The 13,148-nt window shown below is 32.5% G+C and overlaps 1 protein-coding gene across 1 annotated transcript; it reads right to left on the bottom strand.

Annotated features, from left to right (window-relative positions):
- Nucleotides 1-5,566: 5,566 nt before the first annotated feature.
- On the bottom strand, nucleotides 5,567-11,524 carry LOC131854314 (uncharacterized). Its single transcript, XM_059205412.1, has 5 exons — nucleotides 9,871-11,524; nucleotides 9,396-9,694; nucleotides 8,293-8,698; nucleotides 7,380-7,473; nucleotides 5,567-6,488 (listed from the first exon to the last, which is right to left on the bottom strand). The coding sequence occupies exons 1-5, from the start codon at nucleotides 11,143-11,145 to the stop codon at nucleotides 6,325-6,327; spliced, it is 2,238 nt and encodes a 745-aa protein (XP_059061395.1). The 5' UTR covers nucleotides 11,146-11,524; the 3' UTR covers nucleotides 5,567-6,324.
- Between the last annotated feature and the right edge of the window lie 1,624 nt (nucleotides 11,525-13,148).

The raw sequence follows: 13,148 nt of genomic DNA, 5'->3' as shown, positions 1-13,148 counted from the left end.
TATGGAAATTCGCCATTCGTCGTCTCTTCCATGCGGACGAAGTTGCGGACAGAGCTAGTTTCTTTATACGCAGTTGTCGTCAATATATTTTAATTTTTCGGGGAACTCTGTGGTCAGGATGTTGTGTTTATTTCCCAATTAAAGTTACAAATGGGTCTGGGGTTTACTTATGAATCGAATCTTACTAATATAAAGATTTAATTTTCCTTTTCATGCTGTCGTGCTCTATTTTTGTTAGTGATCACCTAATGCTTTAAATTATTCAAATTACAAGGTTATTAAGGCAATTTTATGAAAAAGAAGGTTTATCGTTATATAATTAGAGCATATTCTTTCACGACTGTAATACCAGATGAGTTAGTCAGAGGTATTGATAATTGCACGAAGGTTTTGAGGGGGAACCACGTGATCATGGTACATTGATGGCTATGGTATTAGAAGTTCATATTTATAACAATCCCCTCCATCTATAGATGACAGTCATCATTCACTAATAGAAGGTTGAACACCTTGTGGTTGTAGCTTGTCGCTACCTTTTTTTATCTTAGATCTATTTAGTAAATCAAGTATTATATATAATAACAGGTTTGTTTTTAAATCTTCTGGTGTCACTTTCGTTTTAATGGCAGCTAATCCCAGAATGTTGCGTTGATTTTTGCATATTCATTTGCATTCTTTAGATCTTCCTTTGAACAGGACAATAGGTGAGCGATAGTCTGCGATGGGTCTGCGAAGATCGCAAGCAGTGGGTACAAGATAGGAGCCTCCCAGGTTACTTGGCTCCTTAAAATATAATCGAGCGTAGTGATGGCTGGCTCATCCGTCATACTCGTAAACGTATGCTGCTTGTAGGGACTGGTCTGCTCTAATAACTAATAACTATCACTGATATACTCTATTTAATAACTCAACCAGTTGATTGTATATTTAATATCTTCTCTACTTGAGTATTTTATTGAATTAAATTCAACTTATAAAAGTATGTAAGTAACAATAAAATTATTTAAAAGAGCAACACGCAAGTTTTTGCTCGTTCTTCTTGTGACGACGCTTTCCGAATAAGCGGTAGATTGAAAAAAATGTGATGACTAAAAAATGTCAAAAGTGCTTCAACATAAGTTTAGTAAAATGATAAATAAAATGATTTTCTATTCTATTCCCCGCTGCGCACCTGGAAACAGCTGGATAAGGTAAATAGCAATACAAGCCATAAACCCCGCAAAAATAATCTTCCGCTAATACACGGAAATACATCCAGAAATGCCGGAAACACATTACCCTCCTTTCTTCGGCAGCTAAGTAAGTCACACTTATGTCACCTTTTGCGTGTTGACTTCATTTCATCGAGATTTTATGCGGACACGTGGTATTTATTAGTGTTAGCTGTGTTAGTAAATAAACAACAATTAAATGTAAATTAATTTATATTACCTACTGCGCACTAAATTGTATGACTAACGTTGTTTCCTGTCCATTCAAAATAAACATTCTTTGGCCATCAGGCTCAGTCAACAGTCTGCCCAATCATTATGGCTGGAGGAAGGATTGTTATGAATATGTACAAGTGGGCCCTTTGCAGTACATAAACATAGAATGTATATAAATATAGAAAACTTGACTAATTCTCCAGTAATACCTACCCAGTGAATAAGAATATATAAATAAGTACACATACAAATAAATAAATAAAACACTGGATGTTTGCAATCTAATCATACTTATGATTACAAATGCTTGTATCGAGTGGGAATTGAACCGCTACTATCGGTTTTAAAGCGCTGTACTAAACAGCTAGACTATAAAGGCCCTTATAGTACCTTAGCACGTAATGGCAATATATGAGGTGATATGACAGACATGCTATTCATGTTTTAAGGCAACATTCAACTGGCCGATTCAAATGGCAGTTTAAACGCCAAGCCAGTTCATAAAAAACCTGCTTTAATTATGCAAAAATATAATTAACACAATTCCTTATACATTCTGATTAGAGATTTTGTTTTTATGTTTATTAATTTAATATCAGAATTAATTAACCTAATTAATATTTTATGGTATTAGATGACGTAATTTGGTGTCAAACATTTAAAAAAACTTAAATTTCATGTCAACTGTGAGAAATTTTGAGAATTTTGTTACCGTTTCTTCGAAATGCAGTATTGACAATGATGATTTGCCTGTTGCTGTTTTAAACAAATAATAAAAAAAATAACAGGACAATTCGGATAACGCCATCTATCCGGGCTAAGCAGAACTTTTGTTATAGTACTAAACAACTGGTATAAATAGAATTAGTAATAGAAGAACATTTTTTTTAAATACATACATACTTTTTTAAATACTACATACTTACAGGAAGCATCCAGATCAATCATAGTCATGAATATAAATGTTTGTACTATGCGAGGAATTTGTGTGAATGCAAAGCACGAATTTATAAGAATCAAAACACCTGAAAATAAAATAGATTACGGAACAAAATAGATATTTTATTACGGCCTCAGTGTTCTAGCGGTTTAGCACACCGCTTACTTCCGATGGCCACGGCTTCGATTCCTGGCACGTTATACAAACATTTGCATTCATGAGTATGATTACATATATGTATCGGTCTGGCTGTTTCCTATGTATATTATGTATGAATTTACAAAAAAAAAATATGTATCTATGTATTTACATTAGTAGTCTAGTACCCATAATAGAAGCTTTGCTAAGCACGTTACTAGATGGCGTTGTGTGAATTGTCCCTCAGGACAATATCTCAATATTACTATTATTTTTTTATCTTTACGGACCTCCCACTTTGTATATAGGAGAATCAGAGTATGTAAATTCTAGAGCTGTCATACAATGTTATAATATTATGTACATACTTACATATCACGTACAATACTATTGTATATATGCATGTACTGTGATCACGTGCCACAGAGCGTTCCTATATTACCATGTAAGTGGATCGATGTTATCTAGAACATGATCAGTTGTGTCTCATACATAATGAGCACTATACTCACCCATACAGATATATATTCTTCTCTATTCTTCCAAATTTTAAGTTAAAAATGAATTTGTATTATGGTACACATGTACAACCTTATTTGAAAAGAATAAGAGCTAAGTTTCTTGTTAGTTCTTCTCAGCTCGAAAGCAATCCGAACTGACGGTAGATTTGGCATGATTGTAGGCTCTTATGAGTCTGTAATAGACTTACATGAAGAGCCGCAACTCTTCTGTGTGCGAAGCGTGCGGCGTCCATCCAATCTATTTTTTTTTAGTTGAAGCCAACAAAAGTAGCAAAAACTATTTAAGACCATATGCCATCTGTTAAAGATATTTATGAAATTATGTTTTCTATTTTTAATTAATTAAACTCAATAGCATAAATTATAGCATATAGCAACACCAACTTTTAGGATAGATTTCGCACACAGACGCTGTATGGGGTTGGCGCGTCCCTGCCTACATGAATAAAGATATTTTGATTTTGATTAGATAGATAGATAAAATTATTAGTCGGTCTATTCCTACAGTGGTGCCATTGTTTGTAGTGATTGCCACAAATGTCTGTGTCAGATAAAAACAACACTTTTTCATATATGTATACCACAAGGTGACAAGCAACCTGTCCATCTAGTGGTAAACGGTTACCGTAGCCTATGGACGCCTAAAACATTATGAATGTCAGGTGCTCGTTGCTGACCCTTAAGAAACATTAATATATCCTTGAAAAACCTGCTTTCATGATTAATGCTTCATTAGTAAGGCATATATATACAAAACCTATAAACTATGTTCCCGTAATTCCTCTATATTAATCTATACATATAAATAAAATTGGAGTGTCTGTTTGTAATATTCAAATAACCGTTTTTTACTACATGCATATAAATATAATACACCAAATACACCAAAATAACATTTTACATAATTTTTGTCTGTCTGTCTGTCTGTTTGTTCCGGCTGGACTGAAATGGCTGGACTGATTTTAACGGGACTTCTTTTGGCAGGTAGCTGATGTAATAAGGAGTAACTTAGGCTACTTATGTTTTAGAAAAATTCTTTTATTTTTTCTAAAATAGAATTTCGTCCGCGTAGAATTTAACTTTATTTTTCTAAATAAAGTTAAATTCTACGCGGACGAAGTCGCGGGAACAGCTAGTAAATAATAAAAATAAAATAAGTGCTCTAATCTAAAATCGATTTATTATAAATAAATTGTAATTATTTTAAAATGTTTAATGTCTTTCAAAGACAATTTTATCACATCGTTACAATGGTAAGTTTACATATACGTATTTACATTTCTACTTCAATTGTATGTGTATTTTGATATCACTATATCATTGTTATCTCATTATTATTACATATTTTAATTTATTTATGGAATAAAAATTATTCAAGTCTATAAAATAAGAGAATGTTCAGATAATTATTGTTACATAATCTATTTAAACTATATATAATATATAAATTTCCTAGATTTCAATTAATTTATATATTTTTACTATTTAATTATGATGATGATTATAATTATATTATTATGATTGAGTTATTTATTTGTAATAGTTAATTAATGTATACTAAAAGATAATATTAATCCACTTTGATGAATAGCAATGTTCATATATATAATAATATAGAAATTAAACTACGGATATCAAAGCTGAAAACTATTAAACTACTTCAACTAATGCTTCAGCGACTGTAGACTACTAACTTATGTATGTAAGTATTTACTATTATTTTACTTTTTAAAAGATTGTACGGGTTCATTTCAAAATGGACGTACAATCTCTAAAAATATTTAGATGTTAACCTGCTTATTGTTACGGCTTATTATTGAATTGAATTTAATTTATATTATAAACGCGAAAGCTTGTGAGTATAAATGGTTGTTACTGAATATTTCACGCAAAAACTACTGAATAGACTTTGATGAAACTTTACAGTAATATAGCTTATACGTGCTTTCGAGATGTGGTGTTGGCGCAAAATGTTAGGAATATCATGGATAGAGCGCCGCATTAATGCATCTGTTTTGGAATAACTGGGTATCAGAACCCGTCTCTCTGTGTGCTTCCAGCGTCTGCTAACTTTTTTCGGCCATGTGGCCCGCCGAAAACCAGATAATTTGGAAAAAATTATAATGTTAGGCCACGTGGATGGTAGAAGGGGCAGAGGTAGGGCACCTGCACGTTGGACTGATCCTGTACGAGAAGCAGTCAAACAAAATATACAGTCGGCGGTCCATTTAGCACAAGATAGAAATGCCTGGAGAGTATTGGTTGGAAGGAGCATTCCTGATGGTCACGACCCTCAGTCTTGAGGAACCGACAAAGAAGAAGAAGCTTATACATCTGAATAACATAAAGGCGAAGGGACAGAGGTAGGGCACCTGCACGGTGGACTGATCCTGTACGAGAAGCAGTCAAACAAAATATACAGTCGGCGGTCCATTTAGCACAAGATAGAAATGCCTGGAGAGTATTGGTTGGAAGGAGCATTCCTGGTGGTCACGACCCTCAGTCTTGAGGAACCGACAAAGAAGAAGAAGAAGCATCTGAATAACATAAAGGCTATAAATTTCACGCTAGTAAAATCGCGGACACAGCTAGTTCTACATAATTTTGAATGACGTTGCACTTTGTGTGGTTCTTTTTAATTATTAGGTGACTGGGGAAATGTAGGGTAAAGTTTTAATATAGAAGAATGAATAGATAAACTAGTCTTGTGCAAAGACTGCGCTGTGACTTGAAGAAAGAAGTACAAAATTTTATTAAAGAATATTCTTCTTGATTTGTTTTTACATAAGATTTCTTTTCTAGTCTTGTGCAAAGACGGCGAGGTGACTGGGGGAATGAAGTACAGAGTTTTACTAAACACGAATCTTCTTGATTTGTTTCTACACAAGAGTTATTTTAGTCTTGTGCAAAGACGCCTGTGGTAATAATAGAAGCTAATATCCTTTTCGTATGTAATAAGGAAAACGACAATCAGGGAGACGTAAACTGTTCTAATGATGATGAGATATGTGTGAGAATTAATATGATTACTTAATAGATTTGTGATTATTATGTTTATTTCCGCTACATTTTTTTATACCATGTAAATGGCAAACAAGCATTCGCCCTTGTGATGGTAAATGGTTACCGTAGCCTATGTACGCCTGAAATATCAGAGGTGTCACGTGCACGTTGCCAACCCTAAATAATACAAATCCATTGAGTAATTAAAATGGAATTCCGCAAAATACACCTAATTCGATTAAATATAATTATTAAGATATTGCAATGTATGATAATTTTCTAATATACACTAGCATTAGTTTCTGGAGTGGTTTATTTGGAAGTTTATGCCTAGTACAGTGGGGTCGAGTCCGGCGACTGCAGTGGCGATGGGCCTGGCTAAAGCAACTCCACTAGCTGCTACCGCTGTGCCAATAGGTCTGGAAGCTGCTAATCCATTTTCGCCAATGATGGCCAGACCTGGAATTAAAATTAATAAGAAATAAGTGATATTCTATGAAGTTCACAACACTATTATATATGATTATTTCTAATCTATAAATTAATACGTGAAGCAAAAAATTTGTGCCCGTTTTTACGAAATTGCGAAGACGGTAGAGTATCAAATTTCGCACACTTATAGTTTATATAGAGAAGAAGTTCAGAGTGTTAATATTTTGTTTAATTATGCATAAAAATACATTGAATCAATAAAAAAACATTGTCATGTATAATATTTGGCACACACACGCATATATACTCCCTCTTTGTTTATAGTTAAAGTCTGTGGTCAAATTGAGAATAGATTGTTTTTAATTAGAGAATTATTGTTTGTCTTCAATATTATTGGTCTATAGTATTACTGAATGGTAAATTAATTATGGTCGCTTGATTTAAAACAAAAGAAAGCTATATGGCGGCTGTATATATTCATAGCCATACGTCTGGGTGGCTAGCGTATTAGTACACCACCTTCCTTCCGTTTGTCGCAGGTTTGATTTCTAGCACAATAGAAACATTTGTAATCATTAGAGTATTTGTGTTGGTTTAAATGTTTTCTATGTATGTATTAACTAAAAAATATACACGTAGTTGTATCAGTTGATTAGTACCCTTAATATAGGCTCTGCTTGCGCTTGGAACTAGATAGCGCCGTGTGAATCGTTCACGCTTATGGTTGTAAGTGCATTTAGATTAACTTTTGCCCAGTACCATATAAATCTTTACTGCATATAATTTCGAAAGATATTCTTTTGAAATAACTAACTATTAGAAAAAATATAAATTAACTATTCACTATTAGTAAATACTTATAAAAAAAGATTTTACAGTAATACAATATTGTATAAAATAATGTGTTTGTTTATTTACCAATTGGTTTAGCTTCTGCAATCGTGGCTCCACTGAGTATCTCGTCGGGATCGTTGTCTGTAGGCGCGTCAATGCCAACACCTTCCTCGCCCACCTGCAATTTATTATAATCAGTTTGAATATACAGTCCCAAGTTGTTTTTAAAATCTAATTTATGATAATCATCATCATCTGATTCTTCCTTATCCCATTTGCTTGGGGTCGGCGTAATATGTTTTTCTCTTCCATTCTCTGTTCGCACTCATCTCGTTATTGTCACTCCCTTTCTTACTATCATCTTTCACACAGTCCATCCATCTCTTTTTTTGCCTCTGCCTTTATAACTATCCACACTCATATGTAACACCATCCTTAAAATATTATCTAATTTATGTCAATATGGCAATTGAAAATATGTAGGTACCTATGCTAAAATTGTGTCACTAGATTAGTATGTTCCTTGTAGGTAGTAAAAATCAATTCGGTCACTACAGAGTTGATTGTTCGGTTTTTTTTCGACGACCCTCTCAGATTCTAACGCCCAAAATTTCTTAATAATTCAGAACATAAAAAATACTACAATTGTGCTTGTAAAAAGTAATTTGAAAGTTACAGAGTACACTCGAATTTGATAAAAGATAAAAATTATATAAAGTCTTAAAATTAATGTTGACTAAATTGAATATATTTCAAAAAACAAAACGACATTTTTAACATTATGTTTAAGTTTAAATAAAAATTAATAAAATAAATAATTATAATTTTTTTGGCTCCTGTCCAAAATTATATAGTTTTTAATCGAAATAAAGGAGAATCACTAGTATTACATAGACATAAAAAAAGCAGTCCAAGTATTTTTTTCTGTCCAAGTATTATTACTATGTTTATGTAGTTTAAAATATTTTGTAGGAGTATTAAATATGTGTATACTTACATCATCGTCATCATATTCAATTCGTCTCAGCGTAGCATTAGTTTTGAATAACATGTCAACATTTTCTCCTACTTCGTCTATTAGCTTGATGGTATTTGAAGCTGCTTCTGCCAGTTTCTCTAGTTGAGTCCTGAATCGTTCCTTATCATTTGATCCTAAAGATCCGGTTCTTCGACCCAGATTGTGAAGTTTCATCACACTCGCGGATAGCGTCTTCAGATTTTGTAAATTTGCTGCTAACACTTTCGAAACCAGATTTTCATCATTATTTTTAACTATACTGTCTGTACTGATTTTGTCTTCTGATACTATACTTTCACTTATAACACGACCTGATGTATCTTTCTTTATTTCTAAATACTGTCCTTTTGCTCCACCGTAAAATGGCAAATATTGAACTGATTCCCTGGGAAAGTAGATTAATTTATGACATTAAGACATACAATTAAAGTAATTCTACAAGAAACTTTCGTACTTATATACTCATATAATAAAATGTAGAAATATTTAATTATAATGTTAATGTGATTTCCATATTACTTGTAGCTGTGGTAATCTACTTATGGCAAACGAATATACTGTATTGATAATTACATCTAAAGTTTAGTGTAAAAAAATTATATCATAATTTAAAACTACCTCAAAATTTCAGCTAAGATGTTTTTCCATTAGTTAAGGTAAGTTGTCTGGATGTAATTTAATGTTATAATAGAAGTTACTTCATCGTAACAAAGAGCTTTTATAATTCTATTTATTTAAGTTTTGCATGTGTATATTTTTAAATAATTGTTATGTATTAGTATTAGTATTATAAATAAAAATACTATGCTATTGTCCAAATTGAATTTAATTAAAAAAACATAATAATAACATTCATATATTACTATTATTTCTAATTAAATTATTTCATGCTCGAAAAACAATTTCAAGGATTAAGTCGAAAGTATTTTTCGCTTTTATTCGACCATAATTTTAAAACTTAATAATTTCTTATACAAAATTATAGTACTTCAAATATATTCTAATAAACTTAATACCGCAAGTCTTAAATAGTATCTTCTTATGCTAAATATATCAGTCAATATACGTATTCGTAAATATACAAATCAGATTGGGCATGAGCTATGCCACCTGGTCCTGCAATAGCGGCAGCAATCGGAGCATGTACTATACTTCCCGACTTATCATGAGCAACTACAACTTTTGAGATGGGGTTAGCTATTGCTACACCCTTAACACCACTTATAGCATGTGCTATAGGTTTCACATGCAACATAAATGTTGAGTCTTGATTTTTCAAAGGCTGTTTCGCAAAACCGGAACCGTTGTATTGGTACTCGTCAGATCGTTTATTGAATTCGTAGATCTGTTGTTCCCTATGTTCTCCTTTGAAGTTTCCCCACTCTCGTCTTCGATAGATTCTAAGAAGATAGAAAAAAGAAAGTTTAGTATACAGATAAAAAAAAAGGAGTTGAAAGAAGAAAAAGCATAGGAATATTAATTCTTCGGATGATAATAAATAACAGGGCCAGTTGCGACAACTTTCCCTTCAGGTATTGCTTCTAAAAATCTTGGTACAGAACCATTTGATGCTGATACTTCTTGCAGTCTGGAGACTATGGATGAAAGGTTCGTGTCGGGTGACAAGGCAACGACACGCGCCGCAGGTCCAGCAACAGCAAGACCTCCAGGTTGTGTGTAGGCAAGTCCACCAGGACCAACAATAGCAGCCCCACCTCTTCCAGCTGTAGCTACTCCGCCTGGACCAGCAATTGCGACTCCACCTCTTCTGACTTTCAATCTATTTATAAAAAAGCCTGGACTAGGTGCAATAGGCTTTTTATCCCCGAACCAAGAAAATTGGCCAAAACGTAGGTCGCCATCGTCTAATAAACTATTCGTTTTTGTGTCCTGTGGTGTCTCTTCTACAGAAGATTGTTCTTGTTGTTTTACAGGTTTGTGGGCGTAAGTCGATGGCTTCTGTGAGAAAAACTTTTTTACTTTTTTTATTGTATTTACATTTTTATCAACATTGGACTGTGCTGCAGTATGTTTCTTAATTGCTCTTCCTTGCCTTGATTTGTGGATTAATTGATTCACCGTATTGTTTTCAATTTCGGGTTCATCTGTATTTGCAGATGACTCTTCTTCAATATTTTCGTCGTTTGTGGATTTTTGTTTTCTACTGCATACATCAGCATTTTGTCCATATTCAAATATATTATTCCAGCCTCCTCCCTGAAGTATGGCAAGAAGCGGGTCTTTAATCAAAATTGGAAAATACGGAGCAAGAGGCCATTGAAATGGAAAAGATATCTGTTGTTGTCTTGTTTGATATTGTCCATTTAAATCATTATTTATACTATTTCCTTGTACATTATAGGCATTGTTCAGAGATGGCATTACTACCACAGGAATATTTGTTATATAAGGTATTGGTAAAGCTGGCACTACTTGATTTCCCGTTACAGATTTGGTCAAATACGATAAACTTTTAGAATATGAATACCTCTGTGTATCATCATTGTTAATAAAGTTAGTTTCTTGAAAATTTGGAACCTCTGTTACTGGTTGCAATTTACCCGAAGCTATAATCTGTTGTAATCTCTCTAAAGTATCTTTATCAAGAATATATCCTGGGTTTATTTGTGGAGGTTCAACAGTAACTTTATTATTAGAAGGTGGTCTTCTATTTGGTTTCTTCAAATTCGAGTTCACAATTTTAATTTTGTCTAAAATATCTTTGATGTCACCATCTGGTGGATCACTGTAGGTCAAAGATTTTTCTTCTTTTCTACCAACATTTAAATCCAGTGATTCTATCGGTTCTTCGTTTAATTCAGTGGGGTTCATCAACCTGAAATAACCAATACAACTCTTTTTACTATGTGTATTATTATATAAATATAAATTACCATGCCCAAGCAAAATATTAATTAGCGTGTATATATATAAAGAAGCAGTGATTTACGCTAGGAATAAAATTTTGAAATTCACCATACCTGGACACCTGGTTTTCCCACTACGCTTGCTTCAAGGCATCGTTTGTGTATTAAAGCCTTTTGGTGTAAAAATGGTTAGTTGTGCTTTTGTAGTAGGAGGTACTTGTGCAATATTTATAGTGGATTTAGTTGAAACTCCGAGAAATTGGGGTAATATTTAATAAAGCGCTGATGAAGGATATTATCGTATAACATCTAAGCCGATTTGCAAATAATATTTTCAAATAATTTATATAACTCAATTATAACACAGTTATATATTATGAATGAGTTTATAATAAAGTCAATTAATTTATATAATACAATTTATTAGTTTATTAATAAATTATTATTTAAGACAGAGACGAAACTTACTCATTATTTGATGGTCGAGCCGTAACATCCAGATGTAAGAACGCGAACAGGATCTGAAATAGAAAAAGAGTAATGTTGTAATGAAAATAATAAAAAATATTATATCTATTAAATTTAAATATGTAATTGACATAGTTCATATATATATAACAATATTAAACGTTTAATACACCTACTTTAGATATTGTAACGTTTTGTCTGATTTATTCTAGCTGGAGTTTTAATTTGAAATAGGAAACGCTATAATAAAGATCTTTATAACTAAGAAAGTCTGTATAATATTTAAAAATATTGTGATGTTGCAAAAGGATCAAATGAAAAATACTTCTTAATGGTGGACTTGTATGTTAATGAAGAAATAGTAATAAGATCTATGTATACATCGGAGCATTTGGCGTACTATTGTCTCTGCCAACCTCAGTGGGAAATAGGTTTGAGATATGTATAAATTTGTACTAGTAGTTTAGAATATTTACTCTCACATATACAATAATTATATGACGAACTCGATAGCGTAGCGGTATAGCAAACCGCTTTACTACCGATGGTCGCGGGTTCGATTTCTCGTACGGTCGTCGTACAATAATTTTTATTCATGGGTACCATTTTTTGCATCGATTTGGGTATTTTCTATGTATATGTTATGTATGTTTTTTAAAAAACAATATTATAATATTAATAACCCTGAACATTCCATATAGCGCGACCTAGTCGAAGCTTGTGTTGTGGGTACTAGATAACTGATATAAATACTTTAATACCTATATTTTTAAAATATGTCTATCAGTTGTCCATTACCTATAACACAAGCTCTGCTTAGCTTGAAACTAAATGGCACTATGATGATTGTTCAAGGTTTAATAACCGTAATATAAATATAGCGTTGTGCTTTATTTGAATTACATATAATTACTAAAATAAATATAGAATTGTGCTTTAGCAGTTCATTGCACCGACTTCTATGATTGCGGTCGTGAATTTGTGTCAGGTTTGATGGAGAACTATCACTCTCAGGCGTACGACCATAACCTCGTTTGTCAAATAGATATATGTAATAAGTCTCGAACAGGCATATAAATATCAACTCAACTAACGTTAAGTTTTATGAACATATCTTCATAAATTTCGAAAAATTTCCGTCTTCAAGAATTTTTTTTATACTACTATGGTGTCAAACAAGCATACGGCCCATCTGATGGTAAATGGTTACCGTTACTTCACAATACATTTATGAGAATATCATGTATACACGGAAGAATTTAGAGAGTTTTAGAAAACTTAAAGACTGTACAAATAGAAACTTACGCAATAAAAATAAGCTAATTTTACCTAAATGCCGCCTGCACAAAGTCAGTAATTCATTCTATGGTAATTGCGTAAGATTTTATAATAAACTGCCAGAATCTGCACTAAATCTGACAAAGAGGCAATTCAAATCTTATATTAAACAATTTTTGTGTAAGAAAGCCTATTACAGGATAGACGAATTCATAGACGACA

Source organism: Achroia grisella, unplaced genomic scaffold (assembly GCF_030625045.1).
Source record: "Achroia grisella isolate CSIRO2021 unplaced genomic scaffold, CSIRO_AGI_Agris_v1 utg976, whole genome shotgun sequence".
Classification (NCBI taxonomy): domain Eukaryota; kingdom Metazoa; phylum Arthropoda; class Insecta; order Lepidoptera; family Pyralidae; genus Achroia; species Achroia grisella.
This window is presented reverse-complemented; position numbering and strand designations above follow the sequence as displayed.

Excerpts from the sequence above, each read along its gene's own strand:
- LOC131854314 (XM_059205412.1), bottom strand. The coding sequence starts at position 11,145 with ATGAACCCCACTGAATTAAACGAAGAACCGATAGAATCACTGGATTTA. Across the intron at positions 7,474-8,292 it reads TTGAATATGATGACGATGAT|GTGGGCGAGGAAGGTGTTGG; the intron begins GTAAGTATACAC and ends AATAAATTGCAG. Across the intron at positions 6,489-7,379 it reads TGCAGAAGCTAAACCAATTG|GTCTGGCCATCATTGGCGAA; the intron begins GTAAATAAACAA and ends TTTTAATTCCAG.